Source organism: Anopheles ziemanni, chromosome 3 (assembly GCF_943734765.1).
Source record: "Anopheles ziemanni chromosome 3, idAnoZiCoDA_A2_x.2, whole genome shotgun sequence".
Lineage (NCBI taxonomy): Eukaryota > Metazoa > Arthropoda > Insecta > Diptera > Culicidae > Anopheles > Anopheles ziemanni.
Genome location: NC_080706.1, coordinates 13859889 through 13885412, shown reverse-complemented (window position 1 = coordinate 13885412; position 25524 = coordinate 13859889). Strand labels below are relative to the sequence as shown.

The following is a 25524-nucleotide window of genomic DNA, read 5'->3' as shown; positions in this document are numbered from 1 at the left end:
AGTGTTGCTTGCTGCGAGTTTGTATAATGGCGCGGTGGTTTATTTTAAGTAAATGTTGTTTTGTTTTTATTAGACTGAATATAAATAATTTTCATGTTTTGCTCTAAGTGGCTGCGTGAATGGTGAAAACCATGCGAGCGAAAAGCTTCCGAAAACAGCCTGGAAACTTTTCCAGCGCGATTTCTTGACCCACCGTGCCTCTTCTTTTTTAAGTTGTTCAATGCCCTGCGGTGATGGAAAAAGAGGAAAAAGCAATGCCGTTAATTTAATGGTAAGCAACTTTTAATTACATTAAAGCATTTTACCGTTTCGTCGGTCCAGATAGCATTCAACTGAGTACCTAGCATGATCATCGTGAAGACGGCAAATAGTAATGCCTCCAAAATGAGGAACAACAGAAGTATAACCGTTGCTGGCGGCGAATAGTTCGAACATTCTCTCCATTCATTTTTTATGCAAAGACAAAACTGATTGACAGCCAGAAATATCGAATGGATGGAAATGAATGCGATGTAAAACTGTTCAAAATCATAAAAGTAGATATCGTATGTAAAAATTTCCAGTTCGTAGATCTACGCTAAAGTTACTTACAGTAAAAAGTACAAAAAACTTCTGATTATTTTCTCCGACGCAGTTATTTATCCACGGACAGTGGTGGTCCATTTTCCGTATACACCGCTGACATACCGAACAGTGATGGGCTCGTTCCGGTTTAATACTGCAGCATTTGGGACACTTGAAGAAAACTTGTCCCTCTTGATAGCCTAGCTGCTGGATCATCTCCTTGGTGGCGTTGCCTTTCGGAACAGCACCCTAAAAATAAGTACAATGATCTTTAAGGTGCTGAACGGTATTGAGGTTTAGCATTGTTATGTATTATGTAACATTTTGATAGGAATAAAGCTTCCAAAAACGGTACCTGGATCATAAGCTATAAAGCAACCTTCCCATTTCATTGGAAGCAAAACAATATTGAAGGCTATTCTACATGAATAATCTTATGATTACTACAAAAGCTGATTTTAAGAATCATGATGATACGTCAGTAGCATAGGATTTTCTTATCACTGCTATCTTAATCGTTAGAAATTTAAGGCCGCTCAGACTTGTGCGGTATTGGAATCATAGTGCTACGCTTCGAATTGATAAAGGAATTAAGAGGTGAAAGAAGCCACCCGGCTCAAAACCTCTATAAAATATACATACTACTACTACTTGATAAAGGAACTTGGGGTTGAATTGAAAATTCATACTTTCAATAACAATTACCATTGCAATAAATGGTACGAGTAAGGTTCCAATTGACATCGTTACGAGAATCTCACACTTACCGGATCAGACAGCATTGTACGAAGGTGTGAAGCGAACGCGAGGAACGATCCGGTGTTGAATATAATAAAATTAATATACCGATATGCTTTGTAAGGATTCGGTAAAAGAATCACCATTGTGACGACGAACTCGGCGTACAATCTGCAAAAGGGTAGCATAAATAAAATCAAATTTCATCGTCGTTTAAAGAACACATTTCCATTTAAATGCAAAAAGAACGAACTACCTACATTAAACCCCAAGTTAGCAGGGCACAAATGATACCGCAAATGTCCTGCAAAGAAAGCAGAGGAAACGCAACGGACTAGAAAAAGGAGTGACGCAGAGCTATGTGGTGGGTGGCAGGCATTACAGAATTCGTAAAGGTGATTTATAACGGAACACTGCAGTAACAATTCAACGGTACCTGTACACACCAAACGCGACCGCCGCAACAGCGGTTTTGCGTTTCCTTTTCATTTCGCATCAGCATGTACTCATATTCCATAACACCGGGACAGGAAGAATGTTTTTAGTTCACAAACCAGCAAACACTAGAACTTTGTTCACGGCGATTAGGGCTCGTTGCTCGCTGCACTGCCCAATCGATAACGCGTAGAAAAGGGGCCCAAAATGGGAATATATTTACACATTACATTGGCTTCGCAATTGTTCTACTGTCGAACGCAAAGAACGAAACCAAACGCAACACCCCACAATCTTAAAGATTTTGCTAGAGGAATGGTGAATGCGGGGCACTTGACACATTGGGAAAAGAAAAAAATTAAAAAAAGTATGACAGTTCGCTTAATAAACAAATCCGCGCGAAAATACACACTTTTTTAAAACATACTTTTTAGAATATTTGCAGATATTGAGTACAAGTAATAATTATAATAAATATAAGAGCATCACAAAAATGCATCGTCCGAAAATTAGCAATTTTGTTTCTTTTCAATGTGCGTGAAGTTGGCCCCCGCTTGCTAAATTTGCTGCCAGGCGAGTTATGTCAAAATCGGATCAATTTAGCGATCCCTACCCCATATGTCATTTCACTTCTAAAATTCAGTATCGCGAGCGACACGAGGAAATTTACACACGGCCGTGCGTGCGAAATAGTGCGAATTTTCGAAGCTGTATTGTACCATTTGAAGCACTGCTGCCTTCACGATGGCCGATCTAGACGATTTCTTCGCGAAGAAAGACAAAAAGAAGGGCAAGCCCAAAAAGTTTGTCACCGCCGAGGAAATTGCCAAGCAGTTGGATGACACGTCGAAGAAGGCCGTGGAGAGTAAAATGAAAATGAAACCGATCGAACCGGCGGAGAATAAAGCAGATTCCAAGCAGGTTTGTATGGAAAAACTGTGTGCATAGGCCCACGAGCGAGGTTCTGCCCTTGTCGGCAATCACAGTGTCGCTGATTACCCTGCGCCGCCTCCCCGGTTGGCTTCGTGATTGATTATTGGTCTTCTTTTCTTCTTTCGTCGCGTCAACTTACATCGTTTCCGCCCAATGCTTGCTCCAAACAGCAAGACGACGAATGGATGGAAGTGAAGGAGCAAAAGAAAGACTACACTGGACTCAAACTGGCACAGCTGACAATAGACGATGAATCGAATCTTAACGATCCCGATCATCTGGGCGATTCAAATGATGCGAACTATGACGGGGAAGGAGGCGGAGAGGGAGGCGATCGCGATCCCACCAAGCCATGGAATAAACTAGATGCAACTGCCGCGGCACGCGCCAAAGTTCCTTCGGTTGTCGAACCGGCGGCCGCCACAAGCAATGTTTATATTAGTCCTGCTTTGAAAAATCTTGTAAGTAACATATGTGCAAATAACATCGAACACATCGTTTGTGCTCTCGATCTTACCGGAAGTTACCCCTATGTTGTGAATCGATTACTAATTCTCATTTGTTTACCTTTGTCCACACGCCTTGGAACAAAACCAAAACGTTCGCTTCACTGCCGGTACAGAGAGCCAAACAAAAGAAGGGCGCACCAGATTTAAAGAGCGAAGAATACTTCCCAACACTGGGCATGGATAAGCCGGAACCCCCGAAGCTGCCCAAGAAAGATCCTACATTCGAGGACGTCAAACACGGCGGGCGCGTAAAAGCGGTCGAGCCATCATCATCCGGCCAGGTCAGTGTCGGTAATCGGTTCACCTCGCTGAGCAACGACGCGAGCTAGGGGACCGAAGTCTGGTTCCCCAGAATCGCCTTCGTATTTTCCTCCACTCCTCTCGCTTCCGCTCTGCCGGGTTTCAAATCCTCTCCAATCTTTTTCGGTTGCATATTCAGCATCTCGGTCGATGGTCGTGTTGTTTTACTTTTTTGCACCATTCTGGTCAAAAGGGTCCCTTTGAATGGCAGTATACTTCTTTACCTATGCGGCAAGTCAAGTCCGCTGAACAAATCAACTTTGTTTCTAGAATATCCCAATTGCTTACGGCGATTTGTATTGGGTTGGTTTCGTTTGTTTTTCTGTTGCCGTTGCCCCCGCGGAATGTATAGAACACAGCTAAGGAATATAATACAATTAAAATAAAGCTAAACTGCTCCAGCAGACATTGATTTAATGACACACATTAAAAACGCGTTTCAAGTATGTTTTCCTGTTGATAGAAAAACAATCCGAGAGCAAGTCAAACTAAATGCAAGTTATATTGACGATCATTTTGCAAACAACCACAATTAGCGATGCTACGGACCATTAAGTTTGCACTCACAAGAACTCATCGTTAACAAGTCCGATTATGTTAGGTATTTTTTTTTTTTCATTTATTGTCATGTTGTTCTGAAACGAATAAAAACAAAAGGAAAACTGCTAGCGACACACAACAAACTACTTAGGCAGTAAAAACGAAACAAAAATTAAACCGTTCCCAGCTGATTTTTGAGTTTGAGAAATTGAATTTTGGACACAGTAAAAACCCCTTTTCACGACCATCCGAACATTTCGTACACTGGCGCCCGAAGTCCGGTGACCGTAAGGAACAGCCACAGCATCAGGTAGAGCATGAACGCCTTCGCAACCTTATCGAGCACGTACAGAAACTTCAGCTGGATGCGAGCCTTCGGCAGTGTCGACAGTGGTTCCCTCATGCAGAACTGCCGCCCGCCGAGAATGATCCGCCGCAGATAGTCCTTGGTGTCGATCGCGTCGACGTCCATCGTGAAGATACGCTTATCGTCGGGCGTGAGATTTTTCTCGATCGCCTGATACTGGTGCGATTTAAAGTCCCACTGGCGGGTGGTGAAAAACTGCAGCAAACTCAACCCCTCCGTCACCATGTTCTGTATGCGGCACATGCTGAAATGAGAACGGGAGTTCGGTGTGAGAATGGGAAATTTATATTTGTCTCGCGACACCGACACTTACAAACGCTTCTGACCAAAGCAGAACATAAGGAAATCGATCAGGTACGCCGGCAACCAGTGGAAGAAGATAACGCACATGGTGTGGTACGTTTTGTTCATCGTAATGTCTCCATCCGGATACCAGACGCCAGCCTCGAAAGGATACTCGTATGCGGTCTGCTTGCCCAGGTCCAGCACTTCCTTCCAGGTCGTCCGTTTCGTCTCCCGGCACGTGATGTTGTATACCGGGATTTCTTTGGGCCTGGAACACAACAAATTTCGACAGTTAGATACACATGATTGATTGGGCTCCCCTATGCTCCAGTGTACGTACATCTCCGCCATCTGGCCTAAGGTGTAAGCGATCGTGATGAGTCCATTGATGGCCAAATCGACTGGTATGACTTCGGCGTTGTATTCGCCATTGCAGAGCATCGAGCGGATGATACCCTTGCCTCCGGCCACCATTATACCGACGGGACCGTTCAAGCTATCGACCCATCCTTCAACCGGTTCTGCATTCGCAGGACACACTGTTCCAGAGAGCAGAGAAACAGGGATTCATTCATTATCGGCCCTCTTACGTAGAATCACCCACCGTTCGAAACTCACCGATACTGGGCCGCACGATGCAAATGCGCAGATTGGGATAGACGTCGCGCACCAGCATCTCGGCCAGGCGTTTCGAGTAGGTGTAGGTATTCGGATGAGGCGTGAGTAGGTTCGGCGTGATCTTATCGAGCGCCTTCTCGTCCATCCACTCCACGGTACGCATCAGATCGTACGGATTGTGGTGGAAGTCGTGCACCTTCTCGGTGAGTACTTCCTGCCATTTGGAAAAGCATTAACTGGTTATTGTTTAACCGGGTCGCCGACTCCAAACCCCCTCACACCCTACCTTATCGCAGTAGCAGAAAGCGGTGGACAAATGCAGCAGCGCCGTCAGGTGCTTCATCTGCTGACAGAGGTCCAAGATGCGCTTCGTCCCGACCGTATTCATCTCGATCGCGTCCTTCAGCTTCGCCTCGAGCTTCAGCGTGGCGGCGCAGTGGAACACGATGTCGGTCGTTTCGATCAGCAGCTTCTCGTGCTCCGGGCTGATGCCCAGCCGTTCGCTCGTCACATCACCCGGAATCGGCACAAGCTTCTTGTAGACATGCGGCTTTTCCTCCTGGATGCGCTTGAAGACCTGCGAAAAAAACACCATCAGATAAGCGTTATTTCCTTTTGGTTTCGCACTTAATGTTGGGAGTTTTCCACTAAATAATCAATATTAATCCATCCAAAACCATCAGCTAATGATTGCAGCTTAATTATCCTGCGCGCACCTAACCGACACGGCTCCAATTATTCTTCGCAAAGGTCGAACACACGGATCACCGTGTACTCGTTGTCCGGGAGTAATTGTGAAGATGAAATGTAATTTTTTCCCCCCTTTTCGCCAGCTGATGTTGAAACCCATTTTTGTCCTTGAGGGGGAAGTATACCCTGGGTTGGGTGCGCCTCCAACAGCGATCAGTAATCACTGTCGATATTGACGTCAAGAGGGTGCTGAAGCAATCCCTCATAAGCTATCATTCATCTTGCCGATCTCGCGAGAGAATTAACGTATGTTACGGATTGAGGTGCGCACATTTTGTAGTCAATATTAGTAGGATATTCGCTACAGTTTTTCATTGTTCATTTTTTCAACTAATTGCTAATTTTTTAAAAATAAATATAGTACAATATCAATTTCACTATGAATGAAATAAACATTAAATTGAAAAATTGAGCGTCATTCAAAAGATTTTTATCTAGAAACTTGAAACTAAAAACAGGATAAGATTTTGTTATTAAATAGCAAAACCCATTCATCCTCTATTCCTTTATGGTAACTTACCGGCAATTTCAACCAATCGTCGATACGGGTTTGGGGCGACTTGCCGCGCTTCGGGCGCATCAGCACGTAGATGCGTTCCAGATCGGAACAGGAGTAGAGCAGCTTCTCCAGCAGCACCTAAGGGATGGGTGTAAGAGCATAAATTAAATTGTCCCAATGCGTACCAAATCGATTTGAAAAGCTATTGCGATCGTAACCCGTTACCTTGCCCATAAATCCTGAACCGCCGGTTACGAAGATTGTTTTTCCTTTGTACCATTTCTGCACCGGGGTACTTTTGACAAGGTCTGGAAGAATAAAATAATATAAATTTTCCAAATTGCCGCATTGTTGAAAGTTTGTTAACGTATGTGCATCTTTTAGAAATAACACTATTTCGACAATCTTTTGCTCTAAGCTTTTGTAAACGATGCAAGTGAAGTGGAGGTAAAAATGAATAAGTCAATTTTTTAAATAAATAAATTCATTACTTTCTACGAGTGCGCACCACCCAACCTTTCACGTGTGCCCCCCAACCAGGTGGGTTGAAATGCGCGGCATAAATTTGAGGAGCCACAGCCCGGAACGGTGGACACCGGTGGGTATTCATCAGCATCTTTTCTCGTTGCCACACGTTTTAGGTGAAATTGTCTTTTTTTTATCTAGCCGAGACGTTCGACATCATCTCATTGGGCAGGAGTAAAAAAAACCCGAACATGAAACTGTCGTCATCCTGACCTACCTCTACGGGAAGAACACCTTAGAAGTTTCTCGTAACTCGAATGATTCGCCAAATGTCCGTTCCGAGCGATAGGAGGAAAAAAAATCCGTCCTTAAACAGAGATGCGAATCGAACGTATGCGTCTTACAGCACAAGGGTATGGAAATGCTCTAGGCACTTGCAAGGTCACGCCGATTTCCCCACCATGGCCTAGCCGCTTTTTACACTTTGTTTTTCGACGTAAACGAAAGTGAACGCGTGCTAATCGCTTGGAGAGTTTTCCGTACCTGCAACTCAGCACGTGCCATTCTGCCATACGCAACAGCCCATATGGAAACTGCATTCGCAGGGCACCTTTGCCAGGTTAGCGTGCGTAACACCGAAGTCACGCGGTCATTCTTAACACCAACCAAAAGCCCCATCGGTTCAAGGCTGGCGATGGGGCAAAGTTTTTCCAGATTTTTCCGCCCATTCACGCATGCAAAACTCGCAAAACACGTCCGGTGCTGGCGTTCTAGGCCGATGGCCTCTCACTATTCCGCATCAGATCTCTCCCTGGTTTGTTTTTTTTTCACCCCTTCACGCCATTAGAGGGTTTCTTCCGAGCCCGTCGCGTGTGTTGTGCGCAGCACGTTTACGCCGCGAACACGTTTTGGGTTTTGCAACGAACGGGCTCACACGACGGCGGTGGGAGCCTTTGGTAGCTGGTCTCCCTGCGTCGACTACGTCAAACGGGCATTGCCGGGTTGTAGACGCTGAAAAGTTGTTTATCCACTGATTTATGGCCGTATAGTTTTACATTTCCCTCCGTGCCACGGTCAGTTTCCGGTCTATTGAGCTTCGGCATTATATACAAAATAACAATAAAAAAAATGGTGGCTACCCTCTTTCCCGCCTTTTAGCTGTTTCTTTAGCATATCACATGCGTATCCAAGAAATTTCCGCTTCAACAAGAAACATATAGCTTCCACTCGATGATTTACCTGCCATTTTGGGATCCAATATTTTACGCAAGCACTTGAGTTTGGCAAATAATTCGCCTTGAAAAAGCACAATCAATGAAACGCCACTCGGACACCACTGGCTGAGCGTAAATTTTGGTCAACTTTTTCGGGGGCTAGGCTCCACCACTAACACCACCACCACCGCTCCACTGCTGCTAATAAACGAACGTCGCGTCTTAACGATCGCACAACTCTCAACGAACTGGGTTAAAAACGACTACACTCCGCACCACACGCGGTCCAGCTAACGACTACCGATGCTCTGGCCCGGGGCTCCAAGAGTAGACTGCCCGATTTGCTGCTCCAAAACCCCAACCGAGGCTCGCCACTACCGAACGCCGGGCGTTTGTGTACGGGGGAGAGCAAGCGACGGTGAACCGTGGGTCACCGTTTGGGTTTGTGAATGCATACTACGCGCGAAGCATCCGCGTGTCGGCGTGGAGCCTGTTGTGTGTTGGGGTGGGGGGGGGATCCATAATTCCCTTACCAGCTGAGATTTAATCCTCCTCCCTCTACATACCACCCCCCGGCACACCGAGGCTGAAGCTTTACTTACCTCTTTCAGTGAAAGTCCTCGCACAACACGTGGCGATCGCCATTGAACGATATGTGAACATGAGATCGCGACGCGTTGAACGAGGAAGAGCAAGTTGTCCAACTAATAGCGTAAAAGTGTTGTGTTCTGGTATGGTTTGTGTCATTTGGAATTGAACCTATCTTTATCTCAAAAGGCTGCGAGCTGACAAAAGGGAGGCTGGCTCTTGAACCATTCCATTATACCAACCAACATTGTCCCCCGATTCGCCAAATGGCCCTTCCTTGTTGACATTGGCTATGCGATGGCTTTCCGGTTGCAAAACCAACGTACCAACATTCGCAAACATGCTGTGTTGTTTTCTCGCGATGCACTCTTTGGCTGGACGTTGGTTGATGCATTTATGTTCGCCGTTGTTTGTGGAAACCCATAAGGGCACTTTTCTTCTTGTTGTTGGTTTTACTGTGTCGTACCGAAAGCTCCCACCGTGCATGTATTGGTGGATGGATGATCAAATTTTCCGCCACTCGGACTACCCGATCTCGCGTTCCGAGAGCGCAAATGGCGCTTTTGGCGGCCCAAAATGAACACGGAATTTTGCGTAATAATACAGAAAGAAAATGTAAAAAAAACACCTCACTTTTTGCCACCACCACCAACAACAACAACAACGCATGGAATAACGCACCGACGGTGAAGGTGAGGCACACGCCGGTGGTGTGCAGCCGCCTCCTAATGACCTACGGTTCGGGCGTTCGGCAATATATGCCGCGATCCGTCGACGCATTTCTGCCGCACTTGGCTGGCCCTGAGAAACCGGAGAAACCTTCTTCTTCAACCTGCCTACTTAAAGCATCGAACGCCGATCGGAGAGGCCGTTTGGAGTGGCCGGGGCAAACGCACTCAGGGCGGCCCAGATTTTTGGTCGCCCGTGTTGACCCGGTTCAAATGTGCGGCTCGCGGTTCGAGCGCTCTTCATACCGTGCGGTGACGGAGGTTGTGCAACGCAGGTTCCTCTCTATATCGCCCCGAAATATCCAGCAATCTGGTTTGAAATATTCAAATTGTATTCATCCGCCCCGTCGCTCCGATGCAGCAACATGTGTGGTGTGGACACCGGACGGTCGCAAAAGGAAAGACCGTAAAGCTGCCCGACATAGGATGCACTCGAAACCGGCCCGATGCAAGCCCAGCGGGAAACCTGTTTTCAAACTTTTCGTTGATAAGGTTATATGCGCATAAGTCCCACGCTGTTTTAAGGTTTTCTACTTTCATTATACTTTAAATCGATAGTTCATCGGATTCCGTAACGACTTGTCTCCGCCTTAGATTATGAGCCGCAATGAAAAGTCTCTCCCCAATGCTAATGCCACTATCAGCTATCGATTGGTTGGACAGCTACAAAACGTTCACGAAACCCGGTGGCGGGAGTCTGAATCTGACGAAGTTATGGCCGCAAGATCATTTTACCAAACTCGCGGATTCCATTTTTCGGCGGGTAAAACACTTTGCCACAACACGGAACAAACCTGTTTGTTGACTACCCGTGTCTGGCTCTATGTATCCTTACTTTTTTGCCCCCCTAAGACTTCCAACGCCATCTTCCAGATGGCGAAAGGTGTGTGGAGGCATGAAATTCAATTGGGTGTTTATTGCATAATTTTCATGATTGGTGCCCATAGAGATTTTTCAGCTAGCCCCATGCTGAGGATCAGTAACGGACAGTGGTCTTGGGTCTCGTTAACAGCTACCGACGCCAGGTGCAATTGGAGAATTGCTAGGAGCGAAGAAACACTAGGAAAAATTATCTTCCAATCGTAGAGATAGCATCAGATCACTTCAAAAACCTCAGCATGCCTGGAGATTTACAAAATCTCAACCTTTCCAACAGTCGATACCACAGAGAAGTTGAAGCAGCGGGGTATGGAAAGGGGTAGAAATATTCAAATGGTCACAATGTTGGAACACATAATGTAATACGGTACCACTCAATATTTAAGGGCTTTTGATTTCTACGATCACGTAATAACGGGGCGCAAGAAAATGCAGCAGAGTGGTTGAAAAGGTTCAAACGATATCTATGCTAATCATATGGTATGTTTTCTCCAAATTTCTTGTATAAAAATTTTTTTATTTTATTTTAAAATTGTGAAATTTATTTTATTCCTATTTGGCCATATAAAAATTATTATAATCCATTCGAATCAATTTGATAAACATGTTCCTATGAAGCTTTCTAAGTTGTTACCTTACCTTGCTCTCAATAAGGTAACTTTTTGGAGTAATTCATTGAAGATTAACGATCTTATTTTAAGATATACCAAATATAAATAACACGACGATGTGACAAATGACCGGTGCGCCTCCCAATCGTCTACCGAGCCGTTCCGGCAAAACTTAACAACATCATTCCTAAATTTCACTGTCAAGGACGTTTGCGAACGATTTGCCACTTTCAGTTTGCCGTTTTGTTTTAAATCCCACCGCCGTTCGCTGTCCCATTGCTGACCACCAATGATGACTTGACCTTTTCCATCGCAGAATGGAGAGAAATTTGAATTTTAGTCCACCACCATCGCATAGGTCTAGGTCTAGGACTCATCCAGAGCGACGCGTCCACGAGCGTTTACTACCGTTTAATTTCGCGTGGAAATAAAAAGCCAACGAATGGCCGGGTTGAAACAGAAAACAAAGTTATGTTGCTCGTAGGTGCATGTTCCATGTATTTCACTTCCGCATCGTCAACCGGAGTTGGTACGCGGATAGTATAAACCAGCCAAGCGTGACTAAGCCACTGCCATTAAACCTACGCTCCCTAAAGGGTTACGCAATGGTTCCCGCTTTAAACACACGACCGGGCACACGACCGGAGCTTTCATTTAAATGACATCGATAAAGCAACTCGATAAATTTCTCTTTGCCTCGACCGTCGGGCATGTTCGGGCAAAGGAACGAGATCCAATCCAGCTGAAATCTCGAACCATGGGATGGTGGCAGAAGGAGTGTACGGCAGTTCCAAACTGCGGTTTCCATGCTGATGCTGCTCGAGGGCAAAGCTCGCCGGAATTTTCATAAGATGATGATGCTGGTCTTGTCGGCTGCGAAACGGAAGAGACGGTTTCGATAATTGCAAGATGGAGGCCTTGCGATGGTGACATCATTCTTCGGTTTGCAGCGAGCTTCATTTGCAACAGTTCGCTGCACAATACTGTTAAATTATGTAAAATTGAACGAAAATGGCAACTACTTGAACGGATGCCAGAAAAACGTAAACCATTGTTTAATCATAATTAAATGGAGGCCAATTACCGATTATGCGGCACTTTTCACACGCCAATGGCTACGGACTTTCGGGGCGTCAGATTTGCTCCGAAAACAGCCATTTGTGTGAACGACTAACTGCATACAACTGGAAGGACAGACTGCACCTTGCGTTTTTATTTCCTTTCGTTTCGTGCACTCAGAACGATGTTTGCGGCATCATCTCGGTGGTTCTGTTTATCTACCAGCATTCATTCAGTATCTGAGTTGTTGTGTGAACTGAAGGGCGCAAAAAATGCACCATTTAATGAAAAGGAAAAACCACTTCTCCTCAGGTTCAGTTTGTCCGCAGGAATCAGTGACAAGTACAAGGTCGACCGGTCGCGAGCTAAAAGTGTAACAAACGGGAAAATCGGTTTAATCGGCCAAACGCGCGTTTCAGATGCCTATCGCCGATCGGGCATCGCCGTTCAAGCCCTGCTCGCATCGGTCATCCGCGATCCGTCCTCAACCACATCGCTGCCACGGTGGGGGTGCACGTGCACCTTAAGGGTCAATACGCTCGAGGTGTTCCGTTGGCAGCGCCGTCGCCGACACCCGGTTACTGCATCGGTACCGCTAATGAGCGGTCCGAGCGGTGGGGACGGAAGGGTCGACAACGAGGGAAAGGGACGTAAATGAAGTGTACGTGTGTGCCGTGCAATGGCGTTTGTGCCGGTTCGTGCGGAATTTCGTTGTCAAGATGATGCCCTGACATCTGATCAAGTGCGTACGGTATTGCTGACACACGCACATACACACACTAATGGAAGCCTTCAGGTTGGGCAAAGATGTCGCAGTGGAAAGGAACCGTGAAGACTACACAAACAAGCATTGATAATGCGAACCATGGAAATTACAACAAATATGTATGAAAAATTCTTTGCAGCAAATATATAACGTTGAGAAAATTCAGATAAATTAAATTAGTCAAAATATGGCGATATGACCCACTCCCAGTACTCTGGTCAATGCGATGCTTATACAGCAGGTTTTGCGCATGAATTGTGCCATGCATGACACTTGATAGTTTGTGATTCGTGCCTTTGCTTGTAGGAGAAACGTGTTTGACTAGCTCTTCATCGTGAAGGTCCACGTTGGAACGGTGCTGGCTTTTCGATGGAAAAAGCCGTTGGCAAACCGATCGATCATTCCCCATTTCGCTGGCAAAATGTGTACGCCACATTTCCTCGACCATGGTCTCGAGTGTTTGCGTCGCGGCGTTTTTATTTATTTTATTTTATGTTAGTTGTTTTACTTCTTCTTTGCACTGACTAACGACGATGGTATGAAATGAAATCATTTGACGATTGCATAATGGAGGCTGGCAAAACCGAGTCGGTCACGATACGGACAAACAACTTGACAAACCAAACGCCCGCAACGTCCGAGCGCCGATCGGTGCATTTGCAGCGCTGTTCGAATGCAAGCTTTATTTTTAAAGATCAAGGTGATCGCGATCGACGCAGAAATGCAATAAACCGATGAAGATGCGAACCGATCATTGCGTCATGGCGTTGCGTACGTGTTTGTTCTTTGAGCTTTCGTCGCACACGGATAAAAACACGACAAGATAAGCCTAATTTGCATTTCCTTATACGGTGACCGCGGAATGCTTTTCTTTAGCTCTTAAAGTATTTGATTTTTTTCCATCCAAATTGATTGCTTGATTTAATCTAAACCCACTGCCAATTTCTATCTACTTGGATTGTAATAAAATGCATTATTCGATCCGCGTCAAAATTAGCCACGACGAACGGGCCAAAGTTTTCACGAAACAAACCCGTTATAGATAAATTGACTTTTGAAAATTAGCACATTGCAAACCGGACCGTCTTGCGCACCCATTGCGTAAGCGGAAAAGTGACACTGGATGTTTTCGCTTCTCCCGATGGTCTCTTAGCTTCTGTAGGTTTTCCACCAACCATCGATGGCTTCGGTGGCCGAGCCTCGTTGAAACTTTCACTTGTTTGCCAGGCGTTTTATTCATATTGCAGTTTCTATTCATTATTAGACTTTGCTTAAAGACATTTCGCCACTTATCGCCGCTTTTTCTGATCATTTGAGGACCAACTTAATTTTTCCTCAACGGGACAGAGAAGACAGTAGAGTTATGTTGATCTGTCGATATTTTTTTTCCTTTTTTTATTACTGTTATTATTTTTGATAATTGGCTTTATAATGTTGATCAAACGGCTAATGTTATAAGTTATAATAGTAGGATTAAAAATATGATATCATAGAAACCCACTATAAATATTTTAAAGATAAATAACAGATTTTCGGTTGTCTTCTATCTTGTGTTGAAATTGCCTTTCAAGATTGCCCAAATCTATTTTTCTTATTGCTTTTCGTTACACTATTTTCATCATCAATCGTGCCCTTTACCTGAGCACTACGTTTCTATACAGGTAGCGTGTGATGTGGTGCCCAACTACGCAAAACCATTCAGGAAGTTCATCGGCGAGATGCAAATAAGTTGCATTTCTGGTTACGAATCCTACCGTCTTGCGCACAGGACCCAATTAAATCCTACCGAAGCGTGAGTTCTCCCACGTAGGCGTCAAAACAGAACGCAAATTCTCACTCGAAACCGATCGAAAATCCGATCGATCGACTGATCGCGCGCAGCAAAGGGAATATGTTCGTAAAGAGTATACCTAGAACGGCTGCCAATATTGCGTTCGAAGGGAAAAGGGGGTCCACTAAGGGCGAAACACGAGAGGTGACCGAGGGGGTAGTCCTTCGTTCGGGTGTTAAAATTAGAAAGCGTTCGTGTTGCGCTATTGACAATGAATTGTTCCTTCGGGTTATTTAAAATGCCCACGGCCAGGGCCAGCAAGCGCTAGTGAGACGTCTGCCGCCGGTCCTTGAGGTCCTCGACAAACAGTTCGATTCGCATCGATCCGCCAACGAAGGTTTTAGTTTCTGTCAGCTGTGAGTGTGGGTGTGTGTGTGCTTGTGTGCTCTGGTGACGTATACAGTTGAGCGGTGAGGTCGGCTTTGGTTGAAAAGGGAAGAGAGCGGGGAAGGGTGACGAAATCACAGGTCGAAGTGCCCGACGCCAGAATGGTACGCAAGCAGAACGCCGACGAGGGCATCCCGCAGGTGATCGTAACCGGGCAGGAGCCGGTAGGCGAGGGTGGGTCGGTTTCGCGTGAAGGAACCCGCTCCCGGGAGCCGTCCCGCGACCGCCGGTCCCGCTCCATCTCGCGGCTCCGAGCCGACGATCCGCTGCGCCGGGAGATGATGCTGATACGCGAGAAGTCCCCGTTCGAGATCGGCGAGAACCGGAACGTGCAGGTGGCGTCCTGCAAGGCCATCATCGACAAGGCGCTGGTGATGGACGTGTCGGGCGGCGTGACGAACGTGGACGAGTACGTGTCGCTCTTCTTCTCGTCCGGCTGCGTCATCGACGAGGCGTCCTGCAAGGATATCTCGACCGTGGTGGAGGTGACGATCGTCGAGGAGGAAGAGGAACGGCCCGAGCTGGTGGTGATGCCGATGGTTGAGGCCCTGCCAGCGATCGAGGAGGACGGCGAGGACAAAAAAAAACTTCGACCGATGAGCGAGAAGATAGCCTGCAAAACGAACCCCAGGAGGGGGCAGGGGAAGCTGCTGAGGTTGATGGCGGGGTAGCGGCCGACGACGAGCCACCCGCCGAGCAGCAATCGGCCGACGCAGAAGTCGAAGATGTCGTCGCCGAGGAATCGCAGGCCGAACCCGAGCCGGAGCCCGAAGCGGCGGGCGCCGACGAGCAGGCGGAGGCAGAGGATTCTGATTTAAAAGACGACGAATCGGAGGGATCTTTAAGCGAGTTGGACGAATCGTCCTCAGTACTATCCTACAGTAGCATGTCGGTGGACGAAGTGGATCCCTCCGCGTGGCGCGTGTTCCACGAGGACGAGGACGAGATCGCGATCCTGAAGTTCGAGCAGGGCGAGGAGAAAACGCCAGAACCGACCGAGAAGGAGAAGGATGCCGAGTTCCAGCGGCTGCGCATGGTGTCGCGCCCGGCGAGGTACCTCACCAAGCTAACCGACCGGAGCGCCCCTACCGGCTCGACGATCAAGCTGCAGTGCACGATCGAGGGGCTGGAGGTGACGGTGCGGTGGCTGAAGAACGATGCGCCCATCGAGCGGACCGCCAACCTACAGACGACCGCCGTCGACGGGCTGCACACGCTCACCATCAAGGACCTCAAGCACTCGGACGCCGGCGAGTACACGATACTGGCGAAGAACCGGGCCGGCGAGATACCGTCGATCGCCCGCGTCAAGGTGTACGACGCGATGAAGGCCGACTGTCTGCTTCCAGTATTCGTTAAAGTTAGAGGCAAGTCTATCCCTTGAGGTCCCTTGGGTTCAAACGGGTCGCTAACGTTCTTCCACTCCTCACAGATTACTATCACCATCAGCTGAACGATCTGGTCATTGAGTGCACGATCATGTTCCAGAAGTACTGGTCCATCCCGACCGTGACCTGGCTCAAGGATGACGTGCCGATCGCGTTGGACCAGCGCATCGGAGCCACGTACGAGGGTGGCGAGATATTCCAGCTGAACATCTACGATCCTACCCCGGAGGACAGTGGATGCTACACGTGTATCGCGGAGAATGAGGCCGGCCGCAGTACGATCACGCATGTGGTCGATTTCGCCGAAAAGGTGCCGTACATGCGCCTGCCGGGTATCACCAACGCGGACCGCAAACTCCTGACCGAGGAGGAAGCGGAGGAGCGTAAACGCGACGAGCAGCGCTTCAAAAAGGAAGCCCAGGAACGGCTGGCGGGCGGTGGCCGGTCGCGCCGTGACGAGGAGGTGAAGGAGCCGTACGTTGAGGACTCGTTCGTCATACGCGACTCGAAGAACAAGCTCAGCTGGGCCGGCCAGCTTCACAACATCACCACGCAGAAGGGAACGGTGGTGAAGATGACCTGCTCGGCGAACGGTCCGATGCCGATGTTCAAGTGGCAGCGCAACGGGCGCGCCATCGACTTCGGCGACCACATCAAGCTGATGAACAGTGGTGCGATCGGGCAGATCGTGATCAACGGTGTGACGAGCAAGGATGCGGGCGAGTACACCTGCACGGCGAAGAACAGCTTCAACGAGGTGAAGACGACGTGCGTGCTCAAGGTGATCACGCTGCCGTCGGCCGAAACAACGCCCGCCACCTTCACGAGGGCGGTGAAAGGTGCGTATCTATTGTCCGACCTCCAGTGAGAGAATGGCCCCGGTTTTTACATAACTTTTCGTTCCCCACGCACAGAGTTCTACGACATCCGCGCGGACGATCTGGTGCTCGAGGTGAACGTGCACGGCGTCCCGAAGCCGACGATCCGATGGCTCAAGGATGGCGAGGAGGTGACGCTCGGCGAGAAGCTGCTCGTGAACCGCGAACCGAACGGCGTGTACCAGCTGTGCATCCACAAGCCGGTGCCGGACGATTGCGGCGTGTACGAGTGCCAGGCGACGAACGACGGTGGCACGGCGAAGGTGACGCACGAGGTGAGCTTCACCAGCAAGGACAAGCTCATTCACGTACAGCACATCGAGCACGCGGACTACTTTAAAAGGCGTCTCGAGAACAAGGAAGCGGCTAGTCTACACCTGACGGCGGAACCGGCGCAACCAACGGCGGACGTACCGCAGCCCACCAGCGCACAGCCAGCGACAGAAGTTCCCAGCGAACCGGCAGCACCGAGCGAGGGACAAGCGGCGGAGGCGGACGGCACCTCGGCGGAGCCGACGACCACAACCGAGGACGGTACAGAGCAGGGGGAGACCGCGCCGGCACCGGCGGAACAAGCATCGTCCGCCCCGAAACCGAAGCCAGCGTTTAAGGCGATGGGACGCAAGCGCTTCGAGGATGGCCCGGTCGAGCCGTTCATCATTCGCGACTCCAAGAACCGGCTCATGTGGGAGACGAAGCTGAAGAACCAGACGGCCCCGGCCGGCAACATCATGAAGTTGACGTGCAGCGTCACCGGCCCGCAGCCGACGTACAAGTGGTTGAAGAACGGCAAACCGCTCGTCTGGAGCAAGACCGTCATCAACGCCACGAAGGCCGAGTTCGGGTGCGTACGCATCACACCGACGACGGAGGCCGATTCGGGCGAGTACACTGCGGTGGCGAAGAACAGCTTCGGCGAAATCGAATGCGCCTGCACGGTGAACATCTTTGCCGCGGCGAAGGACATCGAGACCGTTCCGATGTTCACCAGAGTCATCGGTAAGCTGCTTCGTAGACACACGAGCGTGGCAAAGGTTCCTGACAATTTAACTTAACTCTTGCCTATTCGCCAGATTACTACGATTCCCTGGTGGACGATCTGATCCTGGAGGTGCATGTGCGCGGTGTGCCCGATCCGAAGCTGCACTGGGAGCGGGATGGCATTGAATTCACCAACGAAACCGATCGTGTCATCATTTCCCGTGAAGGAGATGGTGTTTATCGACTGAGGTGAGGACTAGAAGCATCTGAAGTGATCATTACTTACACCACAATTCGTACGAACGGATTCGTGTAGCAACAGATCGTCTCATTAGTGTTGTTTACATAGTCATGGTTTAGCGGAACTTGAACACGAGCCATCACAGATTTGATCAACGCATCTTTCAGTGCATGATTTTCATCGACTTGTCTAAACGATCGTGTGGATTGAGGCGAGTTCTGAATCAGTCATTGAAGAAACGCATGTTCGCACTTATCATGAAGGTAAAAAGAACTGTCCATTGTTTACTTTCCATCCCCATGTCTAGAACACGTTGATTCTAAACCGCCATTGTTTCCCTTCCCGCTCTAGTATTCACAATCCGGAAAAACTGGACGGAGGCCGCTGGGTGGTGACGGCAAAGAATCGAGCTGGTGAGGAAAAGCTGAAGCATTCGGTCACGTTCAAGGGGCGCGAGTTCTACCAGAGTCAGCTGACGCACGGCATCTATCACGCCGACAAGCCGATCACACGCTCGGAAGAGGATGGCGTCGTATATGGTACGCGGTCGCGTTCGGTCTCTCGAGCCGCCTCCGTTGCCCGCCAGCTGCCAGGCGGTCCGGAGCCGGACATCTCGGCCGTGGTCGAGGCACTCCAGGCGATAGAAGCCACTAACGAGGAGGAAGGACAAGCTGCGGCCACCGCCGAGCCTGCACCGGAGCAGCCGGTAGCGGAAGGTGAGGCCCCACCGGCCGAGGAGCCGGTAGTGAAGAAGAAGAAGGAACCGAAGCAGTGGCGCAAGAACCTGCAGGGTCTGCTGAAGGGCCGCATCCCGGGTCCGATCGCCGAGGAACCGACCAAGCACAAGGTGTTGGAGGTCAAGCAGAAGCTGTACTTTGAGGCGAACCTCAAGAACCAGACCGTTGCCGAGGGGGCGCACATCAAGCTGGTGTGCTCGGTTGTCGGCCCTCAGCCGACGATCAAGTGGTTCAAGAACAACATTCCGCTCGTGTGGAGCAAGAATGTGAAGAACGACACCAAGCTGGGCGTGGGTGCGGTCCAGATTGTGGCCGCCGAGCTGGGTGACTCCGGCACGTACAAGTGTACGGCCAGCAACACGTCCGGTGAGGTCGAAACGAGCTGTAAGGTGGTCGTGTTCCCGACACCGGAGAAGCAGTACGTCGCACCAACTTTCGTGCGCAACGTTAAAGGTGAGTTCTCGTAGGGGAGGTTTCTGTTCTCCTACTTCAATTCATCGTTATTTTCTCTTTCTACGCACAGAGCACTACGACATCCAGACGAACGATCTCATTCTGGAGGTGAACGTACGCGGCAACCCACCGCCAACGGTCAAGTGGCTCCGGGATGGTATCGATCTGCAGGATCCGACCGGCGAGAAGTTCTTCCCGATGCGCGAACCGGATGGCGTGTTCAAGCTTACCATCCACGACCCGCAGGCCAAGGATGAGGGTCAGTACGCGTGCCAGGCCAGCAACGTGGTCGGTAAGGACGTCATCCGGCATGCGGTGCGGCGCATTATGGAGCGCAAGGTGGCCGAGAGCCACGTGTTCGGCATCGCCTACCACGATCCGGGCGTGATGAAGCACGGTGTGTACGAGGAACCACCGAAGCCGGAACCAGTGCAGCGGGCCCACCGGGAGTTTGTCTTCCTGGAGGATGGCTCCTACTACATTCGAGGTCAGACGCCGGTCGAATTCTGGGAATGGGAAACGGACACCAGCGCCCCGAGCGAGTACGAGGAGTACGTGTCCGAGCCAGAGAAAGAGGAGGAGGTCCCAGCAGAGGTAGTCCCCGAACCGGAGCCTGCGCCGGTCGAGCCACCACCGCCGGTCGGTCCGTCCCCTTCACCCGACTTCCTGATTAAGACGCCACCACCGAAGCAACCACCTCCGGTCGAGGCGGATGACGAGGAGGAGGACGAGGAGGAAGAGGAGGAGGAGGAAGCGCCAACGCCACCGCCCAAGCGGGGACCGAAGATCAAGAAGATGCGCAAGAAGCGCGTCAAGCAGCAGCCCGCTCAGGAGGAAGTCCCAGTGGAGTCGACGGAGACACCGGTTGCAGTCGCGGCAGCACCAGCACCTCCGGCACCAGAGCCAGCCCCGGTCGAAAGCAGTGCTCCAGTGGATGCGGGCGAAACCCCCGCTGGCCAAGAGGAGCTCTCCGAGGTGGAGAAAGAGAAGCAGCGCAAGGAACGCTACCTGCGCCTCTTCCCGGAGCTCAATCCGGACGGTACGAAGCGGGTGGACGCGCGCGCCGTACTTCGCTTCGGCAGTACGCTGCACGACATCAGCATCGTCGAGGGTAAGCCGGTGCGCCTTTTCTGCACCGTGCTCGGCTCGAAGGCCGATTTCAAGTGGTTCAAGAACGGCGAACCGATGGAGTTCACCAAGCAGATTAAGAACTTGTCCGACGCGAAGGAGGGAACCGGCGTGATCCAGTTCAACAGTGCGTCCCGGGCCGACTCGGCAGAGTACGAGGTGGTGGTGAAGGATAAGGCAGGCGCGGTCATTCGTGCCACCTGCCGGTTGACGGTGCTACCGGCTCCGGTGCGCATCCCGGTGGCGGAGGGTGAACCCCCGCGGTATGTGCGCTGCATGACGCAGCATTACGACTTCCGTGTGGACGACCTGATACTGGAGACGCAGATCAAGGGTACCGGGCAGATCCGGGTCGAGTGGTACTTGGACGGTATCATCATCCCGAACAACGAGAAGTTCATCCAGATTCGCGAACCGCACGGTATCCACAAACTGTGCATCCACAATCCGCAGATCCGTGACAACGGGCGCTATATGGTGCGGGCGATGAACGACTTCGGCACCGAGGACCTCAAGTACACGCTCCGCTTCGAGGGTAAGGCGGCGGCGATGCCGCTCTACCATATGCATCACGCGGACAAACGCACCAAGCCGTCGTACGAGGATGAGAAACCGCCGGAGCCACGCCAGCATCGGGAGGTGGTGTTCCTCGAGGATGGCTCGTACTACCTGAAGGGCCAAACGCCCGAGCGCTTCTGGGAGTGGGAAACGGACACGGATGCCGAGAGCGAGTACGAGGAGTACGTGCCCGGGCTCACCAGTGACGAGGAGGAGGTGGAGGAAGAAAAGGAAGCTGCCGAAGAGGAGCAAGCGGCACCGGTGGAGAAACCCGCTACGCCAGCCAAAACACCGGTCCCGGAAGCGGCTGCAGATGTCGCAGAACAAGAGGAGGAAGAGGTGGAGGAAGAGGAGGAGGAAGCACCACCGAAGCCGCCCAAGCGTGGTCCCAAGATCAAGAAGCTACGCCGAAAGCTGCCGAAGAAGGAATCGCCGGAGAAGGTCGTGGAACAGCCGAAACCGGTGGCACCACCGAGGCCTGCAGCGCCGGCAGTGTCGGCGGACGGTAAACCAAAGGTGAAGCTCAGCCAACTGATCTCGAGCGGACAGAGTTTGGTTCCACCGGAGACACCACGGGTTCGCCACTGGCAGAAGCCGGTCGAGGTGGAGTTCATCTCGCACCTGCGCAGTGGTACGATCAAGAAGGGCAAGAACGTGACGCTCAACTGTTGCTGCTCGGACGCGAAGAAGATCGAGGTGACCTGGCTGAAGGACGATGTGCCGCTGGTGATGGGACCACGGTGCCGTTCCGACGTCACCCGCTTCGGACACTGCACGCTGGACCTGGTGGACCTGCGCCTGGAGGACTCGGGCGTGTACAAGTGCGTGGCCAAAACGGCGAACGGTATGGCGACCGACTCGTGCACCATTACCGTGTTCGAGCTGGAGAAGAAGGCCGAGGTCGAGCTGGTACCGCCAACCTTCCTCACCCCGCTGAGAGGTAAGTGAACCCCATCCCGCTGACCTTCTCGAACCTAGATGCTAATGCCCTAATCTTTCAGAACACTACCACCCGACGACGAACGATCTGCACCTGGAGATTCGGGTACGCGGTAACCCGGTACCGACCTTCCGCTGGATGTGCGACGGCATCCCGGTACAGAAGAGCGAGAAGTACGAGATCTACAACCAGCACTACTACGAGCAGGGCACCAAGGTCACCACCGTGCAGCTGATCATCAACGATCCGCAGATGCGTGACAGCGGCAAGTACACGCTCATCGCCACGAACGACGTCAAGAAGGTGGAGATGTCGCGCCAGATCAACATCCCGCTGCGCTTCGAGGGCAGGGTGGTACACGTGCCCAAGAAGCGCATGGACGACGTGGTGGTACAGAACGAGGCCCCGCGTGTCCTCCCGAAGCCCCCGACGCCGGAGCCGGAACCGGTGGTCGAGGAACCGCCACCACCCGAGGATGCCACCGAGGAGGGTGAAGGCGAAGAGCAGGAGGAAGCAGAGGTGGAAAACGAGGATGAGGAGGAGGAGGAGTAGGACCCTACCTTGTCGGGAGAGACGGGAAGCTGATGCAGATGTGTCGTCTAGGTACTAGATAAACAAAACTAGCTGTAAGCTTTTTCATTATTTGTGTAATCCATCGTTTTACAGCCGGTTCGGGGCAGTTTGCCCCTTTACCGAATGTTACTTTTATATCGTGGTAGGAAAATAAATATTTACTTTTGTGATTGTAAACCGCGATGTTTATTTATTTTTTTTTTTCTATTTCCTAAAACAAATTAGCGTAGTTTGGCACACGAAAACAACCACATTGTAGCGTTGCCCAGAAAACGGCGCCAATGGTGATAATCATAGCTTTGATGAGGTTTTTAACACCAAAGACCACACATGATAAGCACCCTCAGAGGTAATGGAAATGAGAAAGGCAAGTGCGCGATAGTTTATATATTAAATAACGGAAAGAACACTTTAGAACAAAACTATAGAAGCAATAGGAAATTGATCATTTTTCGCCAAAACAGAACCATTTTACAAAACCGAAGTTCAGGACTTAGAAATATCCAAATGACCGTATATTTGGTTACTATAGCAACAAACGTGTCCATCTACAAACAAGTAGCATTTATCTGATCAACGTATTTGTACTTTCTGCTACGAATCGTCCATCATCGAAGATGAGTTTGACGACCCCTGATCTACGATAAGAAGGATGAACCTTTTTTTGTTTGTTACTTGTAATGTTGGTACATCCTCGGTGGTTATTTGCAATTATACCCTTGAGAGTGCCTTTCGAAAATTGTGTTGTTATTTAACCTTCACCACACGATACGCGCTGCACTTAACTTCTTCTTATGTATTGCTGCGAATCAATCTGAAGAAGAACGATACACTTACAATATTCTATTTTTTTCACATATTATATTTATTTCTACCTTTTTGTTGCGAAAGATACTTTTTCGCATCATAATTTTCAAGTTTGGCACGTTGAGGCGATGAATTGCCATTTTGTGGATCTCAACATGATTCCAAACGAAATTATTCTGATAAAACAGATTATCAATAACACCAATCATGCTTATTAAATGCCTAATTCACGCGTGGCAATGTTAACTATAGCAAACAATTATTTTCACCGTTATGTCGTTTTTGCCCCGTTTGTATCAAAACGAAAAAATTTGAATTATTTACATTTTCTCTCTCGATGCCCAACGCAGAGTACATAGAACATCAAAAAGGTCGAAACGTGAGCAAACAGTTCTCTATTTATATGTCAGCCTATGGGATAGTGTTGAGTACGCACTTGTTAACTGGACACCAACTCCACAACTTCACCTAGGATACGGTCAACTTCAAAAGGATACAAGCAGGTCATCAACATTGCTGTCTGGAGCCCATCTTGAAATCTTTTCAAATTCGGGGTAAAAAAAATCGACAGAATCACTCCAAAAATCATCTACACCATGAACGTGTGTGAAGTACATGGTGTGTGGATCGTACAACTCGATCGTTCAAAAAGATCGAACAAAAAACAGCACATACAAACTTTCAAAGCGGGAAAAGAACAGACATGGAGAATCAGCAATAGATCCTTTAAAAAATGGTCGAATGTTTATCTCTCTTGAACGATCATTCATTCGTATTTACCAAGGCTACTTGTAGCGCAGGTTCTGACCTGAGAAATTATACGTAAATAACTTCTTCTAAATTACGAGAGCCCATTTTTTTCTTTACATTCCACTTATGGTGGTACTGGCATTTTTATACATCATTTGTACGTTCAATACATTTTTATAACAAGTTTGCATTTTTCGTTATTTTTGTTAAATAAATCGCTTCATACTACGCCATAAACCACCAAAACCATGCACCACAACCTTCTGGGCGCTGAAGGCGGCTTACGGTATTGATGAAGGTAAATAAGCAAATAAACCCAACTATACCGGGTGGTTGGGAAAGGACGGGGGAATTTTTTACTTCCCTTTGCTACTGCAGAGGCGCTGCAATGCTTTTGGTACAAATGTACATATGCTGTACGCCACGTTAATTGAAGGAGATCTGTGAAGAGTATTGGCGCAAAAATTGATGTTTTTTTTACCATTTACAACGCTTCCTTCGATACCGATGTCAATACGGACATGCTGCCGTCTCGGCAAACATTGCGCGTCCCTCTTGGGCCGCACACTTCGCCACGTTCTAGTGTGTCGAGAACATGACGTTTCCCGATAGGCAAAGTCTCCCCACCACACCGTCGATGGATTGCTGTGGATATCGGGAAATCGCGGATTCGCAGGACTGGCAGATTTTATATAAGAACGTGAAGCCATCCGCCTCCAGGGTGATAAGTGCGACACGCATCCGTCGGACACGACATCGCCTTGTCGGATCGTTCCGTGAAGATTCTCGCCATAGTTATATACCCGCGAATTTCGGGCGCGATTCCGCTCGCGTAGGAAGTGAACGATCGTCCGGGAAGTTGGTATCCGCGCGCATCGATACACTGTCCGGCACGGTCGGCCAATCGACTTTACGTGATCTGATTAGATAGAGCCATCGGCTAGGGAGTGTAGCTGTTGTCCGTGTACAACGCCGTCAACTTGAGACGCTTGGCAGCCGAAAGGGACAAACTAGAAATACCAGA

At 49.4% G+C, this 25524-nt stretch overlaps 4 protein-coding genes across 5 annotated transcripts; 2 read left to right on the top strand and 2 right to left on the bottom strand.

The window, feature by feature from the left end:
• Nucleotides 1–62: 62 nt before the first annotated feature.
• Nucleotides 63–2032, bottom strand: LOC131286551 (palmitoyltransferase ZDHHC3). Of its 2 annotated transcripts, XM_058315517.1 has the most exons (6): nucleotides 1739–2032; nucleotides 1563–1606; nucleotides 1332–1473; nucleotides 592–813; nucleotides 306–518; nucleotides 63–225 (listed from the first exon to the last, which is right to left on the bottom strand). In XM_058315517.1, the coding sequence occupies exons 1-6, from the start codon at nucleotides 1817–1819 to the stop codon at nucleotides 70–72; spliced, it is 858 nt and encodes a 285-aa protein (XP_058171500.1). In that variant the 5' UTR covers nucleotides 1820–2032; the 3' UTR covers nucleotides 63–69. The 2 variants fall into 2 exon arrangements, with proteins under 2 accessions (XP_058171500.1, XP_058171501.1); XM_058315518.1 differs by lacking the exon at nucleotides 1739–2032 and having other exon boundaries at nucleotides 1559–1602.
• A 352-nt stretch (nucleotides 2033–2384) lies between these two features.
• LOC131287796 (protein CDV3 homolog) lies at nucleotides 2385–3912 on the top strand. The gene is made up of 3 exons (XM_058316879.1): nucleotides 2385–2658; nucleotides 2841–3131; nucleotides 3293–3912. The coding sequence occupies exons 1-3, from the start codon at nucleotides 2482–2484 to the stop codon at nucleotides 3506–3508; spliced, it is 684 nt and encodes a 227-aa protein (XP_058172862.1). The 5' UTR covers nucleotides 2385–2481; the 3' UTR covers nucleotides 3509–3912.
• Nucleotides 3913–4095: 183 nt separating this feature from the next.
• Nucleotides 4096–6787, bottom strand: LOC131287795 (putative fatty acyl-CoA reductase CG5065). The gene is made up of 7 exons (XM_058316878.1): nucleotides 6764–6787; nucleotides 6560–6676; nucleotides 5576–5866; nucleotides 5290–5503; nucleotides 5012–5210; nucleotides 4700–4939; nucleotides 4096–4630 (listed from the first exon to the last, which is right to left on the bottom strand). Exons 1-7 carry the CDS (start codon nucleotides 6770–6772, stop codon nucleotides 4258–4260), a joined length of 1443 nt encoding a protein of 480 aa, XP_058172861.1. The 5' UTR covers nucleotides 6773–6787; the 3' UTR covers nucleotides 4096–4257.
• An 8380-nt stretch (nucleotides 6788–15167) lies between these two features.
• Nucleotides 15168–22922, top strand: LOC131284144 (muscle M-line assembly protein unc-89). The gene is given in 9 exon segments (XM_058312998.1): nucleotides 15168–15654; nucleotides 15657–16433; nucleotides 16499–17293; nucleotides 17369–18331; nucleotides 18406–18562; nucleotides 18906–19176; nucleotides 19213–19744; nucleotides 19815–22370; nucleotides 22432–22922. Coding segments are annotated over 9 exon segments (7029 nt in total).
• The last annotated feature ends 2602 nt before the right edge of the window (nucleotides 22923–25524 follow it).